The sequence below is a fragment of the Nesoenas mayeri genome, assembly GCF_963082525.1.
Source record: "Nesoenas mayeri genome assembly, chromosome: 2".
In the NCBI taxonomy this organism is placed as follows: domain Eukaryota; kingdom Metazoa; phylum Chordata; class Aves; order Columbiformes; family Columbidae; genus Nesoenas; species Nesoenas mayeri.
The window spans coordinates 148,511,453-148,538,963 of NC_137543.1; the positions used below are offsets into that span (position 1 = coordinate 148,511,453).

The following is a 27,511-nucleotide window of genomic DNA, read 5'->3' on the forward strand; positions in this document are numbered from 1 at the left end:
GCATATAGAATCATCTATATTGAGCAGAAACTGAAGTTTTATGGCACTTTTTGCCAAGACAGTATAGAGCTTGTGGCCATGCTGGCATACCATAACAAAATGGATCTAGTAGAAGCAGGAAGTTACAAATATCATTTTTAAAAAGAAAAACATCGCTCATCATAAAGCATGCCTTTATTGAGACTCTTAGCATAACAAATTAACATTAAAAGATACCCCAATTTGAAAATAATTTGGAACAAGAAGCTGTTTGATATGTTTTTGACAGCTTGTTTCCATAGGTGTCTTCCTCCACACCAACCTTCCCGCGAGCATCACTGAAGCTTACAGATGACAAAAAAACTATTTATACACTTCATCATTTTTCACATATGTAAACATAATTTCAACTAACAAGTAATCTTCTAAATAGTTAAATTACAATTAGATGTCAAGGTCCCACTTATTCATTTAGCTCATTATTAAAATAGATTATCTAAAATGTCATTATTTTAGCATCAAAACTCATTTTCACCTGGCAGGTTTCAACTAACAGTGAATAGATCAGACTTTCCTGGCTTTTAAAAAACACAAAGTCCCTGTATTGGATTATCCTTCACTAAATCTGCATTCAGGCCCAGTATTCTCTCACATGTTTACTATGTAACACTGAATAAAATTAGTGCATTACATGATAGACAGCAAGGTTTTGTACAAGGTGCAAGACAGTGAACAACAACTTAGAGCAGAGATTGCAACTTAATTTTCAAAGGAATCTGGTATTTTAGGATACTGCATGTCTTTGACATCCTTATTGTCTCCCAGTATCTTGGAAGGGGACATGCACTAGCCTGCCTGAAAAAAAGGACGTAAAAAATGTTTGGCATTAAAATGAATACGCTTCTTGTTTTTCCAATATTTAGATGTGTTTTGTGCTTAAAACCCCTCTGACCAAGAAAAACACTTCTGATTCTGGCACTTAAGGAAATGAAGTTTGCAGCTCCACTGGAAAAGCATTTTAAAATTCAATTTCCATTACCAGTTGGGCTCTTAACAGGACCAGAAGCCGGCTGTTCATGTACTGTCATCTCCAGCATACATACCTACTCAGCTGTTCCGTTTGCATGTTAAAGTTTCCAAATAAACCACAAAAATCCCACACATATTAGCATCCATCGTTTATATTTGGGGGGGGGGGGGGGGGGGGGGGGCGGAGGGGGGCGAGATCTGAAGAATTAAGACAAAATGTCACAAGTCTCTCTGAATTCAGAAAATGATGCCTCTACAATATATGTGCTCCAGCACACGATCAAAACTTTCAACTTTTGTTAGGGCTGCTGGAACTCATGTTCAAGCCCATGTATTTTAGTGACTCAATCCCCAAGATAAACACAATTAGCAATTTAGTGACAAAGAACATCTACTATCACATCACACATTGTATTTTCTTCTGGTAATGAAGGATAAAGAAACAAAGTCTCATGCCAGACAAGACACACATGCAACAGCTTAAGTCAAGACTTCAGTTTAAATGTTGTCCTTAAAAGACATAGCAGGATGAACAAAATAAGTGCTAGCAGTTGGCACATTTACAGAAGACTTATTTCAAAATTTGAGTAGGAATGTTTCCTTTAGTAGCTGTTTAAGACCACATGAAAAAGCCTGTAAGTAATTATGCCATGGTGATTCTACACTATTTTTTAATTCTCAACATTCATGCTAATCTTAACATCAAGATTCCATTTTGCGAAAGAGTACCGAGTAGTAGGATGAATACTTTTAGAAATGCATGCAACCCATCATGCACGACACATCAAGAAGTTACAGATTTTTTTTAAGATCATTTTTGAGGATGTTTTTTAAATGCTAAAGGCAAGTACACAATTGTGATGTTAAAAACTATCTCAAAATCCCAGAAATACTCAGCAACAGGCTATACTGTTCTGCTTACAGCAGAACTAAGCAAAGCAATAAAATTCTCATAGGAATCTCAAGCAGGTTGCACCCTTTTTTTCCCCTACAACAACTGAAAATATACATATTTGTCCTCTGACTGTACTTCTTAGCCTGTTTCTCCCTACTTGAAGACAGTTTGTTGGCATCCAGTTTCAGGGCAGAAAGCATTAAACACTCAGCCATGTGTTTCTGAACTCTTTCTTCCCCTTTATTTTCCTTGCACTAGCAAGAATTTCTTTCACTTTTAAGAACAGCTATTTCTGCAATTCAGTATGCAGAGTAAATAAGGATACTTTTTGTCACTTAATTTTGTGTTTCAATATTAAAACAGATGTTAAAATAAGCCTGGGACTACCACTTCAATAAAATTAGACATTGAACCATTGCGATTTTTTCCCCTATTATGGTTAGTAAGATAGAAAATATTCAATATTTGTAGAATTTTATTTACAACAATTCTAAGGCTGCACTAAAGCCCAGACCCATCCATACCAAGAACACAGAAGCCTGGTTCTCAGCAATCAAATCACAGTTTAACATAATACATGGTGAAGCGAAGCAGCAGTTTCTGGACAGATGGTAAGGAAGCGCTGAGAGAAGGTGAAGGGAGAAAAGGGTAAGAATATGGAATTCTTGAGACCACCTATGGGACACAGTATTTAAACACAACTCCTAAAGCTAACGTCAAAAAACTTTCCTCAAAAATCAACCCCAGAGAAATGAATTGTCAGTGTCATCTCTCTTACCCCACAATGTTCTCTTTACGTGTTTTAATAAACAACATGCCAAAGACGTGCAGCAGATGGAAAGCCCTGCCTCACAGCCCTTAGAAACACTGCATGGAACAGTATGACAGGGAAGTGTGGACAAAATCTGTTAAGGTTCCAATGCTTTACAAAGCAAGAAAAGAAGAATAGAAGAGTTTAGAGCTGTCTCTTACCAAAGAACTTTGGATTTGGAGTTTTCAGGGTTTTCATAAGAGATTTTTTTTTTTTTTTTTAATTAGAAAAAATGGAGCAGAAGCACATATCCAAGTTTTGCTCAACTGATGGTTGCAATAGCAACTTTTAAACCAGGAAAAAGAAGGGATGTAATGCAGTTTCTACATATACAGTTAACTGAAAAGTAAATAACCTTAAAGGAAAATTTACACCTTGGTGTAACACAAACCACAGCCTGCTATAGGAGTAAGTTCTCAAACTTGGGATGAGAAGGAGCTGGGCCAGGTCTCTTTCTGGGAAGAAGCACATGGAAGAATACCAAGAAAAATGAAATTTACATTTTACTTCCCTCACCCTCAACATCTCATTCTCAGGCAGTCACGTGAAGAACAGAGCCCTCTGAGCTGGCAAAGGCAAGAAGGAAAGCAAACAAAGCGGAAGGCTGCGGGCGACAACTGACCACAACCTGCCAAGGGCACCAGCGCGAGTGGCCGAGCCCAGGGAGTGAATGAGCAACAAAGGGTGGAGCGAGCAAAGGGTGCGAGAGCTGGGTCACCAGTACAGCCACAGCTCCTCTGCTCCAGAGCTGGGGCTCCAGCTCCCTGCCGGCACCCGAAAAGCACATCTAGGGGAAGCGGTGAGTGAACTAACTCCTCAGGCACGGCTTCGGGGTGCGAGCACCCAGGAGTAACACGGGTTATGGTATGAAAAGTACAGAGCCCTGGGGAGCAGGGAGATGCCATTAAAAAGCAGAGTGCAGCATCTGCAAGGAGGATAAAGGCAAAGTCATAGCCAGGACAAATGGAATTCTTTGGAGGAATTGGGGGGGGGGGGGGGAGGGGGGGGAGGGGGGGGGGGGGCGGGGAAGAACAATACTGATGAGTATAACTCATGAAGTTTTTATGAAGGAGTTTAAAGTTAACAGCTGCACTATATGATGTGTAAATCAAGGCCAAAGTGCTATGAAGAAACAGAATAGTGCCCCCTGATTTTTTTATCTTTACATAAATATATAGAATTATGTATATGCATATATACATATAGTGCCCTGCATCTAAAGCACAATGCAGGTATGCACAACAGCCACCTATTAGTGCTTTGAACTGGATGCAGATAACCAGAACTGATATGGACAGTGCCAAGTATGTCCATAGAACATTGGCAGGGAGGGGGAAAAATAAATTAATAAAGAAATAAATAAATCACCTTTTTCAATTTCAACAGGAAAAGCAGCCAAAGCAAAGTCACTGAAGAACTTCATATTTAGTGTTACAACACTTTACCGCAGGACAAAGCTTCTACTAAATACTTAAAGAACAAACAATGGTTATGTGCAATATGGTATAAAGTTTATGTTACAGCATGAATCATTTCTAAACAATATCCTTGCAATCCATCAAGCTGCCTAGAAAGTAAATGTGTGTACAACATTATTAGATATGTGGAACGACCAGCTGAGAGTTCAGAAGTTTAACAGTATTTTTTTTTTTATTTGACATAATATTCTAGTAGAATATTTATTTACATTAGCACGCTTGTTGCAGAACTCCCATCACATCAATGACATGGAAAAGGCAAGCGTGTCCTCCAATCCATCAGCTCTGTGGACTTGACTCTAGACTATTTACAACTATTTAAGCTGCAACAAAGGAGTATGTAGGGGCTATTGACATACTGATCACAGTATCACTCCATCTCAGTGCTGTATAGGCAATAAATATTTGTAGAGCCAGGTGGTGACTAGAGCAGCAAAGTGATTCAGCTGAACAATAATCCATAAAAGCAAGAGAAAGGCAGCAGCTACGTATGCTGCACATCACCAGAAAACATACCTGGAGCTCTGGTCTTCAGCACCGCTTTTAAACAGAACACAGGGAAGCTACTTAATTTAACTGGATGATCTGAGGATCATCCAGAAGCCCCAGGCAAACCATTTAAAAAGGGAACAATTAAAACTATGTTAATTAAATTCAAAACGTAATATGTAATTTCAGATTTAAGTCAGGAACCAGTAAGTTCTAATCATAAATTTGATTACAAACAGAAGTTGAAGCCAGATAATGTAACATCAAAACCCAACACAAGCAGTAGGCTCGATCCATTCAGACAGCTCAACTTTTAGCCTTCATTTACAAAACTTTTATCAGACAGAGCATTAGAATTAATTGAAACATGGACTCCAAACACCTATACCAGTCTTCACAGCGTCATTGCACACAATGTCAAAACATTGCACGCCCTGTCAAAAAAGTTGACAAAAAAAAAGACAGAAAAAGCAGATACAAGTTGAAAGAGCAAAGAAAAAAAATTAAGGTTGCTTTACTTCTCAACAATCTCTCAGCCATTTCAGCATCAATAATAAAAATATCAAATTAAAAATCAGGAGTCTTGTGTATGCAGTACTAAATGTGCACCCACTAGCATGCAATGTTTTTTGCAAAGCCTTCACACAGGGACTATTTCTCATCTCTGCTCATACTTTTCACCTCTTCTAGGCTATTTTCAGCACCAGTATCTCCTTTTCAAGACGAGAGAGGCCAACAACCATGCACTGTTTAAAAATATAGAAATACCACGGAATTAGACTTCTGCATTTTTGTTTTGCTCCGTTTCATACTACGGACATTGTGTATGCTTGTTCAATGGCTTGCCTGCACTTTCATAAAACAATCTACCAAAAAGTTACTTTATTTCCCAAGAACTAGCTCAGAAGCTATATTAAGAGAACCCAAATTCAAAACTGATAAAGGTAATCTCACACTATGTTGCCCAATTACTCACCATCACAGAAGTCATTTAAAACTCTTCAGTTCGTACTATCCTGAAAGCCTGTTTTTTCCCCAAAAGTACTGCCCTTCAGCATTAGAACGAACTCCACATGATGGTAAAACCCGTTTCTCTCTACTGTTTTTAAATCAAACATACGTGGCAAGGCACGTCAGAGAAATATCAGCTGTTTGGGTACTAGATATGCATAGATTTTACTTTCCTTTTTTTAAGCACAAATGTCTACTATTCCAGAGAGAGCTGCCTAGAAAAAAAAAGAAAAGAAGTGTTCTGCATTTTATTCTACCGAGTCATACGTTCCCTACCATTTTGTCACACTGCTGCAAAACAAACGATACTTTCTTTAGAATTCCACAAAATAACAGCACATTTATTCCATAGGTAAGCATTGCAATATTAAACAAGCCTCTAGATAGCAACTAGGTAAAGACATACCAAATGCAACTGTTCATATTCAGAGTTATGTGCAAGAACAAGATATGATAATATTCTCAAAAGGTTTTTTTGTTTATTACAAAGCGATTTGAGTTTGTTCTATGTCTAGAGGTTCCCAACTTAAAACTGACAGAAGCATTGCCAAGGAAGAACAAGCGAGTCCCTAGCATGTGTAGCTGTGTCCAGTTTAGGCAGTGGTCACACAAACACCCTTTCCTCCCTCTGCTTTGCTGTTCAAGCATTTACCCCGCCATCCTTGCAGATCCAGCATCACCCCGCCAAGGGTGGTGGTTTGCACTGCTTCTAAAGAAAAGGTGGGTGGGACAGCAGGCACCAAAACTCATATTGCACACTAGAAATTAGACTTTTCTAGATGAAAAAAAGATAAATCAATTCCATATTATGACTGTTATCCCCTAAGCAGTGCAGCTTGAGCTTCACTTGAGCTACAGGATGAAAGGCACCGGTTTATTAATTAAAGTTGATGCCTTAGAAGTTCCACTGTATCATTTTCCACATTAAATTAAGGTAAATAGAAGACTGTGTTGGTACTTCCAGAATTTTTACAGTGGTCTAGATGCTTCTTTCAAAATGACAACACAAAACCGCATGTCCCAGGCAGATCCATAGCTCACTCAGTTGAGCTTTGACACCAGTATTAGAACAAGCCAGTCAACTACAACCAACTTGGCTCTCAGGTTACAATTTTTCAACAATTGTCCCAGAGATAATACTTGGGTTTGGGATCTTTTGGTTTGCTGTTTTTGGTTGTTCTCTATTTTTTTCTAATTAAAAAAAGCTCAATCTGATTTGCAGCAGGCAAGTTCAGAGGCACATATGTGCTGCAGCAGTGTCAGTGGGACACAGCGCCTTCTCATTCTAGGGCACCTAAATCCAGAATTACTGAGACCAAGAGGGACAACTGTCTGCTAGCTGACTTACATATTAAAAATACTGAGACAGAGCTGATCACAAACAGCACCACCATGAAACAAAACTATCCAGACCTGTTGTCACTGTGTAGGGAATAAAAGCCACAGAAAGTATTCCTTAAAGGTTCTGGGCAGAACATTCAGAGTTACTGATGCAACTTAAAAAACATTTCAAGCTGTTTACAAAGTTCTAGCAGCAGCTGCTGTAATTACCAAAATTTTTTTAAAAAAATTGTTTCAATGTTTTACAAAATTGCTTAAACTATAAAGCTTTTAGTTCCTTGTCATTGAAAGTTATTCTTCACCTCATTACAATGGGCATATTTCAGCATTTAATGTCATTAGAATAACAAATGTTGATTTTAAGGAGTTAAGAGATTAAAAAGATGGTACTTAAAACATAATGCAAAATATTACATCATATTATACATACCAATATGAATCTGCAAACATGCTCAATTTCATTAAGAAAAGACACTATGTATACAGTGTGCTTCCTTCATGCTGTCAACTTATTTACTCCTTGAGCAAATGAATGAAATAAAAAATAGCATGGAATTTCTTAAAATAGAACCAAATTAAATCTGGGCCCCACAAAACCAGTAATAGCCATTTATCTCGAAGATTTCATGTTTGATCAACATGGCAGTCTAACACTATTCATTTGCCTACCAGTCTTTCAACTAAGGGATAAAGAATGCCAAGATTTCTAGAAGACCTGCTCTCACATCATCTACAGAAACACAGAAAACTTTGTTTTCTCAATTAAAAAAGATACTGCAATCCCAAAGAAATTGTAGAGGTAAGACAGAAAGATCTCTTTACAAGATCTTTACTGCTCAGAATTAACCAAAGTAAAACAGCCACCCTAGTGATAATCCCCTTTAGTGCTTCACAGTTTATGCAATAGTCAATTACTAAAGAGGATGAAAGACAAAACAATCTTTGCAAATAGGTCACTGTCTATATTTATAATGATTAAAACCAGCCTGCTACCAAAACTAACTTTTAATAAGCATAAAAATTAACATTAAGACAGAGCATTTATTTTACTCTGAAGTATATTCTATGTCTCCTATGACAGGAGGTAACACTCACCAGAAACAAAGATATTTCACATAGGTTATGTATTTGCATTGCTGAAAGCAGACTTTAATTTTTGTCTGTAATGATTCTATGCCAAAGTACCATCCTCACAAAGATAACACCTAAGTATTCTTGACACGATCTCTGAACACAAGTTCCAACCCTCTCCCTGTCTGCACGCCTTCTCTCTCAAAACTGGTTAATAGATTTTATCTGCAAAAACTGCCCAAAGCTCCTTTTCAGGACCAATGTTAATGTCTTCCACTTTTGCTTTGAGTTTTCTTTCCTGTTCAGGCATGCCTAAACATGTCATTTTGCTCTTCAGAACAATTACTCGGGGCTCTACTGCATACTGTTGGGATTTCCCATCTGCCTCTTACAAGTATTGTCTATCTTCTGCTACAGAATTCTCTTTCAAAGTTTTCCTTTTCCCCTTATCCCCAGCCTCTTCAAGGAGCATTTTCTGCCCTTCCTGTGGGATCAGGACATGACATCTGACACAACTTTCCTAAAACTTAATTGAATTTCATTGATTCTTACAGCTTCAAGTGCCACCACCATGTCAGTGATTCTGACACCCAGCCGTGCACTCCTGAACCATTTCATTCCATTCCAATCTCAACCTGCAGTCACCATCTCCATCAGAGATTTAAATCCGGTTAAATTGGAGCTTGTTTCCTCTCAAGCCAAACTTCCTCTAATTACCTCCAGCCTTCCTACAACTCGAGTTCATACACTAACATCTGATTCTCACAATGCCTTATGCACCAGGGCTGCACCCAACAGTTGGAATTTCTTTGCATAAAATGTCCAAGGCTACTCATTAGCCAGTCCTGATCTTTCTCTTGACCAGACCATTTGCTTACATCTTTATTAGCAAATTCTTCTGCTCACACTGTCACTTCTCTATCCTTCATTTCATATAATATTTCAGCTGCTAAAAAATCCTTCCTTCATGCACTACTTTGAAGACTCTGGATCTTCCAGTATTTCCACAGCCATCAAGCCTATGAGCTTCGAGACTGTACAGCTGAAAAACCTGCACTTCATTGCTGGAAAGGAGATGGAGGATAATGTTCAGAGAATAACACAACCACCCCTTAGTAGAACCTCATAGTAGAAGCATTCCTCTGCGTCTCATACATTTGTATTCAGGATACTAAAACACACACTGAAGGTTGGGCAAGGGCTGAAGGCTATCACCTCAGTCCCCAAAAAATCACGAATACAAAGGTATGTTTATTAAGGTCATTCTTCCTTCTAATCTTAAAAATTCAGGAAAAAAACACCTGTAGCTTAGAGTCTATTATAATGCAGACGGCATCAGGCTGAACTGCAGAGCAGGCAGGGGAGGGAGAACCACAGCCAGTCTTGTGAAGTGAAATCCTGTTTGTGCGTGAAAGCCGGGAACTTGATGTTCTCACTGCAGACTAAGAGCAATAAAAACAGCTTTCTGAGCCATTAATTTCTGCACAGCTGATTTCTACTAAACAATGCTCATTATTGAAAGAATTCTAAAAAAAATGTGGGGCTGTTCCAGCGAGAAGGCTGGCACTCTGAATCTCTACACTGAGCTAACGGTGACATCAGTGCTACTACTGCGTTAATCCCTACGGCGACTAAATGTCAAATATTTTCATTGTCTTTAAGGAGCTTGTGATTGCGCACGATGAGATTAACTTACTTCACAGTTTTAAAACAGACAACTGCAAAGCACGGTGAGCACCCGCGCTCTTGGCACCAAAGACCACGACAATGACAAGTTCTTCAGTAACATCAGTCAGAAACAGCCACGCTCTTTCCACAGCCGAAATGGTGCATTTTTAAGGTTTGTCATTTTTAAGCACTGTGAATACTCCAATCTTCAGACCTTTCATAACCCAGTGAAGTCTAGAAAGAAGTGCATACCCACCTCACTCAAATCCAGACTTAGAAATAGGCTGTAGCATTGAGTTAAGTGTATTGGGGGGTAGAGGAGAAGCAGCAGCAGGCCATATATTTCTTATTGTTTGACAAAAGACGCTCATGTAACATTAATTTCATCTAGAGACAGAGATGCACCTAACTACAGTCAGCATAGAAGAAGGACCTATCTTAATATACAATATAAACTTCAGTGTGGTAAACTATTTGAAGTAGGATATACTTTCTAAACATCCCTTACTATTTTCAGTTTGTTTGTCAATTGACTACTACAGCAGTAGATGGGCAACTACACATGCTTCTAAAATAAATATGTAATATTTACTTTATCCTTCCAAGTTCGAAGTGTCTCATATCAACTACAGTGAGCTAGGGCACTGCTGTAAAGAAAACACAAGAAAACTGACCAATTTTCACATCGCATTAGTGAAAAATTACTAAAAAGAAAAGTGATCCTATTTGTTCCTGATTATTTGCAGAGAGGAAAAAAAACCACACCACCTTAAAATTATCATAAAATATACAAATATTAGAGACATGAACCCCCATAAGTAGAGAAACTCCAAGAGTAGAGTAGGGTATTGAAAAACTACTGATTCCAAGTATTTATATATATCTAGATATAAACTCATACAGATTGAGACTACATAAACCACCCAATCAATCTTGTATCTTTAAGATCTTCCCACACTCATTAACTAAGTAGTTTTGTCTTAATTGTGTCTTATTAGCAAAGTACGGACTCACAGCCCTCCATGATAAGACTTTTATTTCTAACATGAGCATCAACTTTTATTTGAATATCGCACTTGAGCGAGTTCCCTTGGTACTTTGAATACATGCTGACAAGTGGGATTTACTATTTGTACCCAAACAACAGTTTCATGTTACAGAGTAAGACTAAAGTTCAAAAACAGGGAGCTTTTAACCTTAAAAATTTAATATAGTTTCATATCTTCCTACAGAAAGACGGGGGGTGAGGTGGAGGAATTATCTATATACACACAAAAATATGTGTATGTACACATACATCATCGGTTCAAGAGCAAACGTGGAATTACAATAGACTAATTAACTTGGCTACCAGAAGTGACCTGATTATCTAAATCAGAGTGCTAATCTTTTGCTGGGGGAGGGAGAGGCCTGTTAAAAAAAAATTAAAAGTGGGAGAAACTACTAAGGAAAAAAGGCCATCAATGCTCAGTCTTAGCCTGAAGTGGGAGTATATCATTCCTGAGATTCTTCCATACTAATTAACAAACTCCCATGTTTTGAGTTTTAATCCAGAATAACGTTGTGAGAAGCAGAATTGACAAGGGCGACTCACAACAATAGTCGATAAATAAAATAATCAAATGAGAAGTTAAACACCATACAAATTCTAAGCATACCATTTTTTAACCCATTAAACCCACAAGTACATCAATTTACAGCTCATTAGCTATCGATACACACACTTAGAAAAAACTGACAGTAACTAGCACTATTATTTCAACAAGTCAAGAAGTGAGGAGTTAGTGCAGTAGGCTCCCATCCTCTAGAAGAAAGTACAAACCAAATTCAGCGGCATCTCAAAACAATCTTAAGAAAGAACAAAAGCATTTCGGTCACATTCAGTCACAGGGTAACATGAGTAGAATTAATCCCCAAAGCAAAGTATTTCTGCAAGGCATAGACAATACATTTTTACTTCAACAATCCGATTTTGTTAGGAATAAAACTGAAAAGAGTACCAAGAAATCCCGTAAAAAAACAAAAATAAAAAAACCTCACACGCTACAACACACACAACACACAAATCTCCAGGGACCAGTATTCAGCTTACCTGCACTTGTTCTGTGGAGCTACTACTGAGTTCGTCTCCAGACTCAGAATCTTGGTGAATTTTTTCTGAGCCCTCTCCTGCTGAATCACAAGATTGTTCATGCAAAAAGCTGGTCTTCTCTATTTCCAAGAACTCTGGACATGGGAAATGACCCATGGAGACGGTTCTATACTGATTTGAAACCTTAGGAGATTGCAACTCATTGTTAAGTTTTCCATTGTTTTGAGTAAGGTCCAGACTCAAACCAAGAGTTTGACCAGGGCTATTGTTTGGTCCCAGATTTTGATTGGCATCTCGAACTAAGCAAGACACTTGAACAGGAGAAGATTTTCCAAAACTAGAAAGTTCTGGTGACTTATTCACATTCTCAGTTGATCTCTGTAGTCCATGCACCAACTTCACAGTGTTATTTTGCAGCATGCTCGCTTGCTTAACAGGTGGCATCAGCGCTTTTCGTGGTATTTCCTTCACGTACTGTGCTGGCACATAAAAGGGTTTGGAATTTTCATCTATTTTGACTTGCCACCAATCATCGTTAGTCTTTTTCACCAAGATGTATTTCTCCCCTTGCTTAATTACTATTTTCTTGTCCTTGGCCTCATACTCATAGTCGTACTCCACTTCAATGTACAGCTGTCCTGGAAGGATCTTCCCACCTTTATCAGCCATTTCTGTTTGAAAAGATTTCACCTTTTCAGGCAAAAGGTAAGCCGCATTCTGTTCCAGAAGTGTTATTTTCCTGTAATAATCAGAGCTGCAAGAAAAAGTAATACAGTAATTGTCTAAGAGCACTTCAGAGGAAAATAACTTCAACAATAACCTGCCTGTTCAATTTATGTCAACCTCAGACTAATAAATTGACAGAAAAATGCAAGATGTTCAGATACCTTCCTCAGTGATAAAACGAAGTCAGTAGAGCAACCTACTCACCAATTTAACTCTCCTACTCACACAAGCCTCCTACTAGCAAGCTGCTCATGATGCCTGTTGCTTCTGTTACTAAACAGTGTGGATCACCACGGGCTTGTCAGGGGGACTAGTCAGAGGCAATCTCTTGCTTATACACAGGCTTAATTGCTTTATGGAACTGTGTAACTACACCGGTTTTAACCAAAATATTCAAAAAGTGAATATTATTCTTTGCTTATTTTGATTCATCTTTCAGTTCAATAGTTCCTTCAGAGTGCCCAGAATTCCTTACAAAAATCCCTTAAATCTTCCTCCAGTGCTCCCTCCTGCCATGAGGTCCAGCACAGGCCGGCAACCGCGGTCCTGTGCGCTGCAGGTCCCACAGACCCGCCAGCCTCACCTCGTGGAGCAGAGGATGAGGAGGGAGCTACACTGCCCGCACCGGCTGCAGATCGTGCTGCCGCTGCAGACAGCTGTGGGCTATTGAACACATGGTATAATCACTCTTTTATTTATTGCTTTAAATTGTCAGTAGAACTGCAACGTACAATGTAATCTGTAACCATGGTAGTATTAAATAAAAGTATTTAACATTTCCAAGATACTTTGGTTTCAGTGGTTTAAATTCCATGTATTTACTTTGCTCTTAAAAGAGCTTTTAGTGGTATTTACTTTACAGAAAACCTGATCTAACCAAAATTTTATGGGCTAAAACAGAAAACACAAAAATAATGAAACAAGATTACAAATCAAATAAAAAAAATTAATAACAAATCAAAGAGTAATACATGAAAATTTTGATAAGGACTTTTAGCATCCTGTTATCCAGACAACCACCACTGTATCTACACCCATGAAAACAAGGTGTCTCTGTTTAATGATGTAGCTTCAATGTCACAATTCATGAGTGGATAAGCATCAGTCTTGCCAACTTACACTGAACACAACATAGTAAACTGACATGAAAGATTTGATTTCTTCATCTTGAAAACTCAGAGCATGTAAGTAAAGGGGAAGATCTTTAGCATTCAAATAGAACGCAAGAGAATTCAAGTAAAATGCCACCACATTTAATCTTATAAAGATTAACAAATATTTTTTTTTAAATGCATGTTTCATGTACAAGAAAAATTATGCAGAAACTTGCAGCTCTGCAAGTTAAGACTTTGTGATGAGATTTGTAGTGTTTTCTCTGCCAGAGAGTGGAACTAATGCAATTCCATGCAGGCACACACATGCAGAGGGAGCTCCGCTACCCAGCACAGGAGTGAGGACAGAAACAACAACTAAATAAAGGACCTTCTGAGGAGAGCTGAAGCAGAAACCCCTAACACCTCTTCAGATTTTCTTTCACCATTTCTATTTGGTTTGAGCCTCGGGGTGGTGGGGGGAAGTATATCCCACATAACTCAGTAGAAAAAGAAGAAAAAAGCAAAAGTATGATGCCAAGACAGAAGTGCCCATGTTTATACTGTGCCTCTGTGTCTTCCTCCCACTATGCATCTTCTTATACTTCCTACAGGTGACTTGAAAGCTACCATCATTTACAGAACTCCAATGGAATACAAGGTCAGATATAGAATTTCATTGGAATGACGGTACCACATTCAACAACTGACAGCAGGAACATAAAGCAGTAGAAAACAATGTTAGGATTCTGGCATTTACTCCCTCCACCATAAAATGGCACACTGAAATTCACAGCATTACAGTCTATTTACAGCTTCTGTACAAAACAACTTGCTTACCTGCTGTTCTACATAAATAGGTGTTTTTAAACCCAGTTCTGCAGTTGTTTAGCAACTGTAGCATTAGGTAAACATGAACACACTGCAGCCATTCCCACTCTAGTTTTGGAAGCTCTGTCATACAAACATTATTTTTTCTTTGTTGCTAAACCTGACTCCTCCCAACACTTCTTCAAAGCTGCTACCAAGCCCTTTCACAGCTTCAAGGTCATATACCAGAAAAATTCAAGTGTTTCCCAGGTCTGCCACTTTGGAAGCTGAAATGTTAGAAGATCCATTCACACTTTTTCCTTCTCCCATACAGAAACCAAAGAGAGAACACAAGTCTGTGGTTTCCCGCAGGGCGACCGGGTGTTTCAAACCTTCGATGTTTAATTTCTCTTTTGCCAATTCCATATAACTATTTATTAAGAATGCATGCTTAACATTTGTTCAAGACAGGTTCAGTAAGTTGCATTTTATGCCTAAAATATGTAAGACAATTTTGAGAAATACAAGATAAATAAAATAGAGCAGCTACAAAAATAGCTCTATCCATTTTTGCAGTCAGTTTTGCAGCCTAACCCCTTTCCAAAAAAAAAAAGCGGCACAATTTTTTGTTCTTTCATCCAAGCTGCAAAATTACCAAGTCAATAGCAAACATTTGGTAATTTGAACACACGATCAAAAAGAGACAGGCTGTGTTCTGCGCTTGGCCAGAACACTACAACAGTACTATAAACAGATCACATCATCAGGATGAAGCAAGGCTCCAGTTCTTTACCTCAACAGAAAGAAGCAAGAGATACCTAGAAACATAGAATGTCCTGAGTTGGAAGAGACTCACAAGGATCATCGAGTCCAACTCCTGTCCCTGCATATGACAACCCCACAGTTCACACCATGTGTCTGAGGGTGTTGTCCAGTCTCTTCTCAAACACTGTCAGGCTTGGGGCCGTGACACCTCCCTGGGGAGCCTGTTCCAGTGCTCCAGCACCCTCTGGGTGAAGAACCTTTTCCTAATGTCCAACCTAAACCTCCCTTGGCACATCTTCCTGACATTCCCTCAGGTTCTGTAACTGTTCACTAAAAAGAAGAGTTCAATGTCTGCTTCTCCTCCTCTCCTTTTGAGGAAGCTATAGCCGGATGAGTTCTCCGCTCAGTCTCCTTTTCTCCAAGCTGAACAAACCAAGCGACTTTAGCTGTTCCTCATATGACTTCCTCTGCAAACCCTTCACCAACTTCATAGCCTCTTCTGGACACTCTCTAGTAGCTTTATATCCTTTTAATCCTGTGTTGCCCAGATCTACACACAGTGCTCCAGGTGAGGCCGCACTACTGCACAGTGGGACAGTCACCCCCCTGCCTGGCTGGCCATGCTGTGCTGGATGCACCCAGGACACAGTTGCTCTCTTGGCTGCCAGGGACACTGTTGGTTCATGTTCAACTTGCCATTGATCAGAACCCCCAGATCCCTCTCTGCAGAGCTGCTCTCCAGCATCTCTGTACGTACAGCCAGGGTTGCTGTGTCCCAGGTGCAAAAATCCAGCACTTGCCCCTGTTGAACTTCATGCGCTTGGTGATTGCCCAGTTCTCCAATTTGTCCAGATCCCTCTGTAGGGCCTCTCTGCCCTCGAGATACATGGCATACCTATACTATTGGTGGGAAACCTTTCTCAGTAAGTTTAACAAATATCAACATCAACCCTGCAGCTCTGCAAACAACTACCATGGCCTTGATTTCACAGATCCAAATGCATTGAGTTTGATCTTGTTTGAATTTTGTTAAAGCAGCTGTTTGTGCCAGAGAAGGCTGACTGCCTGCACCCTATGCACAGCCCAGGAGATTGTGAAGTCCTTTCAAGGGTCCATGTATCTCCCTCATAGATCTTGGGCTAAAGAGGCATGGAAATCTTGGCCAAACCTCTACTCTAAGGGGCTTAGAATAATTCAGATGTGAATGCACAATGTTGACATTTGGAGTACTGACTTCATTGTCAGTCAACAATTCACAGCGAACTGACCCAATACAGCAGGTCAGACCTTGTAATCTCACTGTATATTCTTTTTCTGTACCATTACCTCTAATGCTGGATGGCACCCACTTCAGTGAAGTTGAAGAAACGTAATTAAAGGATGAAAAATTGTTTACTTCCAGAAAGGATATCTGTAAGCTTTAATACTTATTTAATAAAGTTTCAATACCTGATTAAGAGATTAGTAACAATGAGTTGCCTCACTGACAAAGACCTAAAAAAACTTATTCATGAACACCAAAAAACAGACTCAGGCCACACTTTTCTTCCAGTCAAATAAAACCCAAATTCTACAGGGTAACCAATTCATGGTGGGCCACATCCCCATGTGGTGATACATTCCACCCTCTCACAGCACTTTCGTACTGCCCTAAAGAGAGAGGACATTCGTGATCACACACACAGCTCTGGGTGCGAGACCTTGGGCAGCCCAGCAACCCGCGGTGAGGGGACCTTCCACTCCATCACTCTGTACCCATTCGTGGATCTTCTCATGCTCAAATTTCCAATGGGAACGTTCCATCTCCTACAACGCTCTGTGTCTGTGGAAGTCAGCTGCTTCCTTCCCTGCTGCAGCTTCTGTCCACTGGGGGACACAAACAGAGCACCAGGGATTTGCATCACACAAACATTTGCCTCTCGCCAGATTTCATGTACATCCACACAAATTTAGACCTTTTCGAACCAGAGCCAAGTAACTGCAGTGACAGCTTCAGACCCCCTTAGGCAGGCTGGGTTTGGAGAGCTTTAGGTTTGCTCAGTTGGCCTTTCCTAGGGGAACTTAAACCCTACAGCAACAGTCACCTCCTGACAGCACTCAACCTTATCTGCACAGCGATGCTCACTAGATTGATCTTGAAGCACACACAAGTGGTCTTGAAAGAAACATGGTCCTAACACACACAGATAGGTATCTACATACAATATGCACATAATACAATCATATATCGTATTAGATATAATTACCACTAACTTCAGCATTATCCTAGAACTAAAGAGTAAAAAAAAAAAAAATTCAGGAGGTACACAATAGGTGTTTCATACTCTGCTTTTGAAATTACCAGGCACAGAGTACTTTATAGGCACAGAGTACTTTATTCTAATCTTCAAGAATCAGGTAATTCAGTGGGACTTGAGATATACCAAAAAGACTTTTTACTATTTCTTTTCTCTTCCTCTTGGAAGAAACCTTACCATGGCTACAGAATCATTACTTACTTATACGAACAGATGATAAGTTACTAAAAATGCCACCGAGGATATTAACCAATCGCCTTAAAATTCTTCGTGTGACCTTGTTCACAGTGTCCTACAAAGCAGCAGCAGTTGACTTGTGTAATCTTTTTCCATTTTCAGCATCAAACTTCACCCACTACTGAAATGAACCCTTTCACTGTGCTGATACAGAAATAAACTCAATTACTGAAGCTAAATTAGGATAAATTCCTATCAGTTCAGGCCAGATGAGATACCCTGGCTACAGCTCACTCGATTCTATGATTCTGCTCCTCCTTGGGCAGTTTTCACTGGGATTCAAGCTATACTGCACAGCCACTGCTTGGGAGAGTGGTCCCACAATAACCTTGCCAGAACTCAACCCTATTCATACCTTTTTCCCCAAGGGGCAGCGCTCTTTATCCAACACAACTACCTCCTCAGCTGATACTTTCACACAACCAGCCCTCACCAGTGCCTGTAAAAAACAGCATCTGCAAAGTGTGCATCTAGAACATGCAAAAGATGTATAAAAATAGATGCAAAGACACAAATGCAAACAACAAATATAGACAAAACAAAGACAACTTATAAACTTTATGAACACAAAATTAATCCTTTACAGTTTCCTCTTAGATTACTAACACAGGTTAGAAATGGAGCGCTCCTCCCAAGTGAACTAGCTTCCCAGAGCGCACACTTCCTTAAAAATTAAAGGCATAATAAGTAACCATTTAATAATTGCCCGTGACTCATAGTACTGAATAAGCGATGCATTTTAAACAACTGTCAGGACAACTTTTCAAGCCGCGTCGCAGCACCCCGCACCTGGACGAGCTTCCAGCGCATCGCCAGACCACTCGTTCCTCGTTCGGGCTTTTGTTAAGTTGTTGACTCCAACGACCGGCTATAAATAGTGCAGCACACCCGCACCGCCTCGCCCCGGCCGAGCCACCCCAAGTTGCGGCGCTCGAGTCAATACAAGGGCGCCAAACAGCCCCCGGCCCGGGGCGGCCCGGGCAAGGCCGCCGCTGCCCGCCGCCTCCCTTTGTTTCCCGCCGGCCCCGGCAGGTGAGCGGCGGCTGCACCAGGCAGGTCGGGCGGCCCTGCCCGGCCTCCGCGCCACCCCCGGCACCACGGGCCCACCGGCAGCGCCAGGTGCGGACCTGCCTCCCGGCGCCGCCGCCAACTCGGCGCTCCCGGCGGCGCTCGGGGAACGAAGACGCCGCCGCCAACGGGGGCACCGCGGGGTGGCGCCGCCCAGACCCCCCGCCGGCCGCCTGGCACGGGAGGCGTTTCCCGGCGGCGCCCCGGGAGAGGGAGAGAGGGCGGCGCCGGGGGCCGGGGCCGTCGCCGTGAGGCGGCCCGGGTGCGGCCGTGCCCTCCGCCCGCCACAGAGGACCCTGCCCTGCCCGACTGTCCCGGGGGCGGCGGCGGCGCCGCGCTCCTCCCTGCCCTCCTGTTCCTCCTCGTGTCCCTCTCCCCCGCCAGGCCGAGCGGCGCAGCCCCTCACCTGCCTGCGCGGCGCGGCCGAGCGGCGCTGGCGCTGCCGCTGCTCCCGCTCCGCCGGCGGTCGCTCCCGCTCACCGCTCCCCCTCCCGCCAGCCGAGTGTCAGCTCCGGGGCACGGCGGCGTCACCGCTCCCGTCACGTGCCGGGGGCGGGGCGCGGAGGCGGGGCCAGAGAGGTGGGGGGGTGTGGCGGACCCGGTTCCCGCCGCTCCGGTCCGGCCGGGTCCGGTTCTGTCCCGCCAGTCCGGGCAGCCGCAGCTCTTCACTCGGGGGGCGCTGCGGTGGCCATGCGGTGCGGGCCGGGTTACGGTGGGCGACGCGCCCGGGCCCGAGGCCGAGCCTGGCGGGATGTGCAGAGCCCTGCCCGCCCGGGGACCCCGCGGTGGGCGGTGCCGCTGCGGGCGGGGTCCGCACGGGGGGTTTGCCCCGCGGCCGCGGAGCCGCCTCCCAGCGGGCCCGGGAAGGCTCGAGGGGTCGCGGGCCGGCTCCCGGACGGGGCTGCTGCTCGTAACTGCAAATCGGTGAGCGTCCCGCTTAGTCCGTCCGTCCCGCCGTCCACCCTCACTAGTCTGAAGCCACCCGGTGCGACTGCCAGAGCGATAACACCGTGTTCTAATTCATATGGTAATGTGAAATATCTAGGCCTTTCTGTCCGGAACAGAAAGAACAGATGGAAAACAAAAACTACACCCCTTCCTTGCTGCAACCAGGGGTCTGAGTGTTCAATAGTTGATAACTGAAGAAACCACAATTTCTAATTTGTCTGATCAAAAAGAAAGAAGAAATAGTCCCATTCAGTGCTTGGTATGTCTTACTATATTAGTAGCAGTTTTCAAGCGTCCAGTTTGGGCACATTTATGTGGTCTTCGCGGCAATTTCAAATTGTAAGTAATCCTATCTTTCTCTTTAAATAAAAATAGTATCTAGTCCCCCTGGTTGCAAGGATAACCTTGAAAGCATGAGCTGACTGTAACTGATACAGTGGTATCCGAATAAATCTGCAAACATCCTGAAACAATGGCACAGAGATCTGTGAACTGTCTGCGATCTGTTAATCTAATCAAGACTAATGTTTGCCCTAACTTTTTCTTTGATTATTTTAACACACGGAAGAAGGAAGGGAACAGTAAAATCCTCAAAAGGTGGGAAGAACATGTTTGCTGAAGGGAAAGGCAATGGGAAGAGACCTGAGCAGTACAAGCAACTGAAAGAGAGAAACAGAAACTCTATTTGAGGAAAAGATAAAAATGGCATCAATAGTTGTAACTAAATATGCGGACACATTTTCATATTGAATATTTCTTTCATGTTTCTATCAGGTGGTATGTGACAAGTGGTAAACAGTGCAAATGCCTTAAAGCTTTGCTTCTGTGTGTCTTAGCCTGAATACTTGTGAAAATGTCCCCTTGACACCAAAGATCATTTGACTTCGTGCTGTCTGTCTACAGAACATCATAATTAAAATTCTGTTGGTGTTGTAAGGCTGACACCACTGCCATACCTACTCCTTCAATAGTTACTCCCAGTCTGGAAAAAGCCGGCTAGAGACTAGTATTTCCATTGTAAGGGAAAAAACATGTGCCCTTGTGGCCAGGAAGGCCAATGGCATCCTGGGGTGTATTACAAGGGGGGTGGTTAGTAGATCGAGGGAGGTTCTCCTTCCCCTCTACTCCACCCTGGTGAGACCCCATCTGGAATATTGTGTCCAGTTCTGGGCCCCTCAGTTCAAGAAGGACAGGGAACTGCTGGAGAGAGTCCAGCGCAGGGCAACGAAGATGAGTAAGGGAGTGGAGCATCTCCCTTATGAGGAAAGGCTGAGGGAGCTGGGTCTCTTTAGTTTGGAGAAGAGGAGGCTAAGGGGGGACCTTATGAATGTCTATAAGTATATAAAAGGTGAGTGCCACGAGGATGGAGCCAGGCTCTTCTCAGTGGCAAACTGTGATAGGACAAGGGGTAATGGGATCAAGCTGGAACACAAGAGGTTCCACTTAAATTTGAGAAGAAACTTCTCGGTGAGGGTGACAGAGCACTGGAACAGGCTGCCCAGGGGGGTTGTGGAGTCTCCTTCCCTGGAGACATTCAAAACCCACCTGGACACATTCCTGTGTGACCTCACCTAGGCGTTCCTGCTCCAGCAGGGGGATTGGACTAGATGATCTTCTGAGGTCCCTTCCAATCCCAAACATACTGTGATACTGTAATATGTCCTTATTTGTCATTAAAAGGCAAAATAAACATGTAAAAGGAAAGTAGCTTTGTATTCATACTTTTTTTTTGTATTCCTGAGTGAGCTGACTGCATTTTACGTACTGACAAGCCTGAGGTGTACATAAAAGCATCTAAAAATCAGTCATAGTAACCACATTGTAATTATCCTTCCTTGCTGCCAAGGCTTCACTCGCGTGCTGCAGGATACAGCATTAGTGATTCAGTCTGAGGCACTCTTCCCTCTGAGTCAGTGTTGAACCAATGGTCCCACATAATATCAGCATGCATAATAGAGCTGCAGGTGCCAGAAGATATGTCATTTTGAGTCCCTGCCCAAGTACTGTCATGAAAGATTCCACATTACAAATAAACCGTCCAGCCCAAGTTCCAATTTTAGCATCTCTTGCGTGTTCGGCCTGTGAAGGATTTCTCTGCCATTTCACTGGAGTGCAAAGAACTGGAGTTCACGACCTTCCTCACTGTGAGTTGTTTTTCTGAAGATGAAAGATCGCTGTCACACTGATACCTCCAATGGGACTATATGGATGTGTTCGGTGGAAAGGTACACGTAGTGACCTCATGAATCTCACATTTAAAGAATTGGCAACTACGGTTGCTTCATGGAGTGTATGTGAGCTGTAGTAGAAACTACAGGACTCTTAATTCATTTACCTATTGCATTCTGAATGTTTTATATCATAACTCACACACAGAGACATCAATCTCTGTATTTGTAAACTGATTCCTTATGAAAAGTCGGTGTTTGAACTGCGTCCGTCTGTCCTGTTAACCCTATGTCCTTCAAAACCTTTGTCCACATTTAACCATGTTTGCCAAAAGGGAGTGGTCTCAAAGGTAATTAAGCTCCCAGAAGTTGTGGAGAAGCAGGCAGCTGTATAAGGGGCAGGAGAAGCTGCGTAAGAAAATGACGTTACAAATGCCACAATTGTGGGTAAGTTGACTCAGTACTTACAATCTATCATAAAATACAAATCCACAGAGAAAAAGTTCAGTTGTTGTGGAAATCCGGTCTTGGAAAAATCCATTTTTGGTGTTTGATTAGACAAAGAAAGAATGCTTTCTCTCCTTAGATTCAAAGTTTTGAAATACCAGGATCTGATCCTATTAAATTTGGAGGGCAAAATCCCATTTTACTTATTTGCTATATTTTTTTTTCTCCAGAGTCCTCTATTTCAAATCTCTACAAGTTCAGCTGTCCATTATTTTATGCCTCGGTTGCAGTAATTTTAGATGCGTGTCATGTTTTAATTAATTTGAAATGCATATCTGAGATTGGACATTGCTGCCCTGTTACTCATAATGCCAGGACTGATGTTAGGTAACCAGCAGAAATGTGCTGCTTAAAACATGATCGGTATTAAATCTGCGTTGTTCATTCATTGTTTGCCACCCCCCTTTGCCAAACAGACTAATCACATTATGAACTGTGTTGATTCTTTCTTTCGGAAATGACTGAGAAAGCAAACACAAAAAGCTTTCTCACATCTAACAGGCAGATACTGCAAATATCCACCTTGCTCATCATGCTGTCTCCTTGCTTTGCACTCCTTTTTTTCACAGACATTTTGTCCGTGGTTGGTATTATAACCTCAGTAGTGATATGCACTAGAGAAACCATTCTGAATTGAGACAAAGAAATGCACTTCATTAAGCAAACAGTTCTGATATAAACAGAAAATATTTTTATTTTACTTCAAATACCACTTGCAAGTGTATTTTATAAAATGGTTCAACTTGCCTGATATGAAGCCTATTACCTTGGGCACCTCCTATCTACTCTGCTCCTACTCTCATGTTTTTTGGCAGCTTCTAGCCTCTCACCTCTATCTAAAAATACTTTTACCTCCTACAGATCTACAATCAATTCCTCCTTTCTGTTTTTTCTCACTTCTACAAAAGCACTTCTTAACAAAGTGCAGATCTTGTGGGCTTTTTGCATGGATTTGTCAATTTACTCCCCATCTCCTGTCTCAGCTAACAGATGAGCCATTTTATTTCTATAACTGCGCATTATAAGGAAAATCAATTGAAAAGGGAACAAAGAAAGTAAAGAGTATAGAAAAAGGAACCCAGATTTCCCAGAAGTTCAGCGAAGAACTTCTTTCACCATGACACTACAAAGGAATGTTCTCTGCCTTAAGGAGGAACTTTTATCCACAGTTCAGAGAAGAGAATTTGTTTTACTGTGCAAGATCGGGGAGGAATTTGTAAGATTTTTCCATCTTGCCAGCAGATTATTTTTGTAAATTGAATTACCCAGAAGGGACTGTGGTCAAAGCGTGCTTTTTTGTTTTATTCTGTTAATTGGCCACATGGTCATTGTGGTGCTCGGTATTTGTATCTCTGCAATCATCCAATGGAAGCTGCCACAAAAATTCAAATGTGCCTATTGTTTGTATTAGCAGTCTCAGTTTGCAAGTAAAGAAGGGTTTTTTACAACTATCTGATTGTCAGCATTACCAAAGAACAAAGTAACACTTTGTTTTGGTCAAACAGATCCTTCAATTCTGCTCTTGCCAAGACCAGGCTCGCTAGTTACCTGCAAAGTTAAACTGTTTATCGCTTTTCCTGTGAGCGTAGTATTCCGGATGGTCTCACTTCTGTGCTAAGCACAAAGAGATGCCTGAGTCACAGCATGAATTAACAGCAGAGAAAGGTACCGCATCGTTTTCCGACAGAACCGCTAAAGCAGACAATGGATGAAGGACCTTTCTTTGTGCTACCTTGACTTAAAACCTTTGACTAAATCTTAGTCAGCTCTGCACAACTAGTTGTACCCTCATCTAGCCATGGTTTGAGCTAAGAGACAAAACATTTAAAAAGCACGATTAAACCTTTAAAAAAGAAAATCCATTTCCTGGGATAAACTTACAATGAAATCTACTGATATTCAAAAGAACAATGTAAATGTCCATTTATGCCTTGGAGAATCAAGGAGGGTCCTACAGCAGTGTCTTTAAATTTTAAGTAGCTTATTTTTTATCTAATGAAAAGGAAAGAATTGTGTTTATGAAACACTGATATGCAGAACTGATATATAAAGATATTACATAGCTGTGCAAAAAGAATTAAATAAAACCTTGTATGTTAAGTGTTTTATTTGTGTTGAAGTTCGTTTTGTTATACTGCACAAAATTCAGGCTTAAAGAGGATACACGAGGGAGTTTCTGGTTCCCCAAATCACACAGGTTGCTCCAGTACAAGGCCCGGGGGTGGCTCAGTGAGTGACGTGCTCCCCTCCGGGTGCTCTGACGCTGCAAGGTCAAATTCATCCTGCCCCCTGCAGCCACCGGGGCTTCTAAACGTCCAGTAAAGTTCCCAGCAGATGGTCAAAGTGAAGATATATGACGTTGTCCAGTTATATTGAATCCTATTTCTGAGGAACAGCAGAAATTGATAGACCAGTTGGGATTCATCTCTGCTTAACAGGCATAGCTAAAAGTCAGGGAAAAAATTCATCCTGCCCAAGTTTTTTGGGTGTCTATTAGTATGTATCTTCATCTAAGGTAGATGTCTAAGCTCCCTTGATACTCAGTGGAGTTACAAAGGAGCCTGGAGTGTAATTCATTTCATCTTAAAGTAGGCACCTGTGATCAGATCAGTTGCACTCTAGAGTCTGCTGACATAGTTAAAGAGTGGAAATCATTGCTGCTGGAACTGGTGAATGGCAAAAATGTTCATGTTCAGAAAAGAATTAGTCAAATTCATGATAAAAATTGGATGACTTAAAATTTCAGTTTTCAGCTGCCTAAAGTGAATTAAATCCTATATATCCTCAGAAAAATAGACGTCCCTGTGTTATATTTCAGTTTTTCTTTGAAATATTTTGTTCCATAAGCATGATATTTTCACTTAAAAGATTTTACTTGGTCACCATGGGGTTGGTCTTGAAGAGAACAGAGCCAGAGAGCAATCCTGATGGAAGAGGTTTCACTGTGTGGACCCCAGTCATTCAGAAAAATATATCATCTGGCAACTGCGATATTCAACTCAGTAAATGTTCTTGCAAATCACAGTCTAAGGCTGTGGCTGTGCTGGTAAACAAACGGGGCCACCCACCCTGTTGAATTGTTAGCGTGTTCCCTGGCGTGGTTTTGGTGTGTGGTTTTGGCACATGGTTTTGGCCAAACTTGACCTCTCCATGTTCCGGCAGTCGGAGAATTAGCACGGACCAGAGGCTGTTCCCATTAGGCACTCTGGGTACATGCACTCTGGTTTTGAGGGTGGAAGAGTTCAGCTGATGGATGTTGCCGGTTCACCGGGGCCAGAGGACAGCCTGGGCCTGTGTGATGCTCTAGTACAGGCCCAGCCTTAGTGCCCAGGGCTGGCTGGGTCTGGGCAGGCTGCTGAAACACTGCGTGTGCAGGGCGGCAATCCTGTTTGAGCTGTGAATAGATGCGAGTTGGAAATTAGGAAGTGCTTTCTGCCCAGGATAGAAATAAGAACTGGAATAACCAGTAGTAGCAAGGGCAAAAAATACTTTTTTTTTTTTAATCATTCAGCATGGAAGAGACTATTTGAAATATGTGAATAGTGCACTCCATCACCTGCGAGGTCCCTAACCATTTCCATACTCTTGTAGTTAATTGTACACAACAAAGGTGAAGAGGGATTTTGATTCCTCTCTGTAAATACGTCAGGGGAAAACACCATCAGAAGCTTTTTTCGTCTAAACAGAAAGAATGGAAATTGGCTGCTTTTTTTTAAAGCTCCTTGCCATCAGGAAGGTGGAGTTTTTGAATGGCTTCAGAGAGAGCACTAGAATCAGGAAAAATCTTAACTCATTTCAAGATGCTGTTAGATACATTTAGGAGAAAAGGCATGACTTGGTTGCTTACGTAAAAGGAAGAAGAAATGTGAAGGTCCTCATGGCTGTGCCTGTACTGGTCAACCAGGTCTGAGCATCTCCCAGTGACACCAGCTGGTCCAGAAGGGCCCACAGCCACAGAGCTCTTACTTTTTGAAATCTGCTGTTCACATGTGAACTACCTATTGGGAAAGGTCTCATTGCAGGACATGTGTGGGAGACAGTAAGCTAGCCTCTGACCAAACCGTGGGAAGGACTGTTCAAACAATTTCACAGTATAGATGATCAAGTTCCAGTGCCTGTGACTATGTTTAATTTACTAGTGCAGGTGCCACCTTTAATTCTTATTTCTCCAGTTGCTTTCTTCATTTATAGCCCCTGCATCGACTCTTCTCTATTTAGTTCTGCTTCATAAAAGAGAAAACAAACCTTTTGTAGTGATAGCTACTGCAGGAGGAGTCAGGTAGAAGGTTATGACATTTCCTTCACACGCTGTGTTTTCTTTCTTTCAGTTCTGTGTTTTGCCTCTGACAAAAAAGTTATTTCAAGGCCCTGAGTGGGCTGGTATGAAGGAAACTATGTGCTGGCTCAGAGTTCTTAGTAATTTCAGCATATCATACCCATTCCCAAGAAGTCACTGGAGTTCAGGGACCAAACCCTTTCCAACCCTGTCGCTCCTTCTTCAAATAGAGATATCTTCAGGAAAGCAAGTCCTCATTTTGTCTTACGTTTGCTTTATTGGAAGTTTCTCTACTGGATTTCCTTGCTCTTTCTGTTAGCCCAGTTGTTTTCCACTGAAAAGGGAAAAGAAACCCTTATGAAGTATTTCATTGTCCTGAGGCTGGGCTAGCAATAACGCTGCAGGTGACAGAGTCAATGCTGCCCGTAGTTCTGTTGTCTCAGCTGCTTCTGGCCAGAAATGAGTCATTCAAGTTTTTCACTAGAGAGCAAACCATGGGAGAAACTCATCTAAAGGGATTGGCTGGGTATTTATTATTTGTCTGTGCTTTTTAAATAGTAAAAATTGATGTGTCATTAGAAAGAAAGGAAACTTGTCGTATTTTGGCCAGACCAGCACAGGTTTACACCCCAAGCTGGCGTGAAAGATCCCCTGGAACATTTTGGGTAGATCATAGCGTGACTTCACAATGCTCTGTGATAAAGAAAGGGGGGAAAGCAAGACCGTGTTATCTGTGACACTACATTGCACCTCT

General features: G+C 41.7%; 1 protein-coding gene across 5 annotated transcripts in view; it reads right to left on the reverse strand.

Annotated features, from left to right (window-relative positions):
• ARHGAP12 (Rho GTPase activating protein 12) overlaps positions 1–19,363 on the reverse strand; it is a 76,893-nt gene extending 57,530 nt beyond the window's left edge. For all 5 annotated transcript variants that reach the window (XM_080340544.1, XM_080340543.1, XM_080340542.1 and 2 more), the window contains exons 1-2: positions 19,265–19,363; positions 11,865–12,618 (exon numbers count right to left, since the gene is read on the reverse strand). In XM_080340544.1, the coding sequence (XP_080196670.1) occupies positions 11,865–12,533 (669 nt within the window). In that variant the 5' untranslated portion in view covers positions 12,534–12,618; positions 19,265–19,363. The remainder of the gene's footprint in view (positions 1–11,864; positions 12,619–19,264) is intronic.
• Between the last annotated feature and the right edge of the window lie 8,148 nt (positions 19,364–27,511).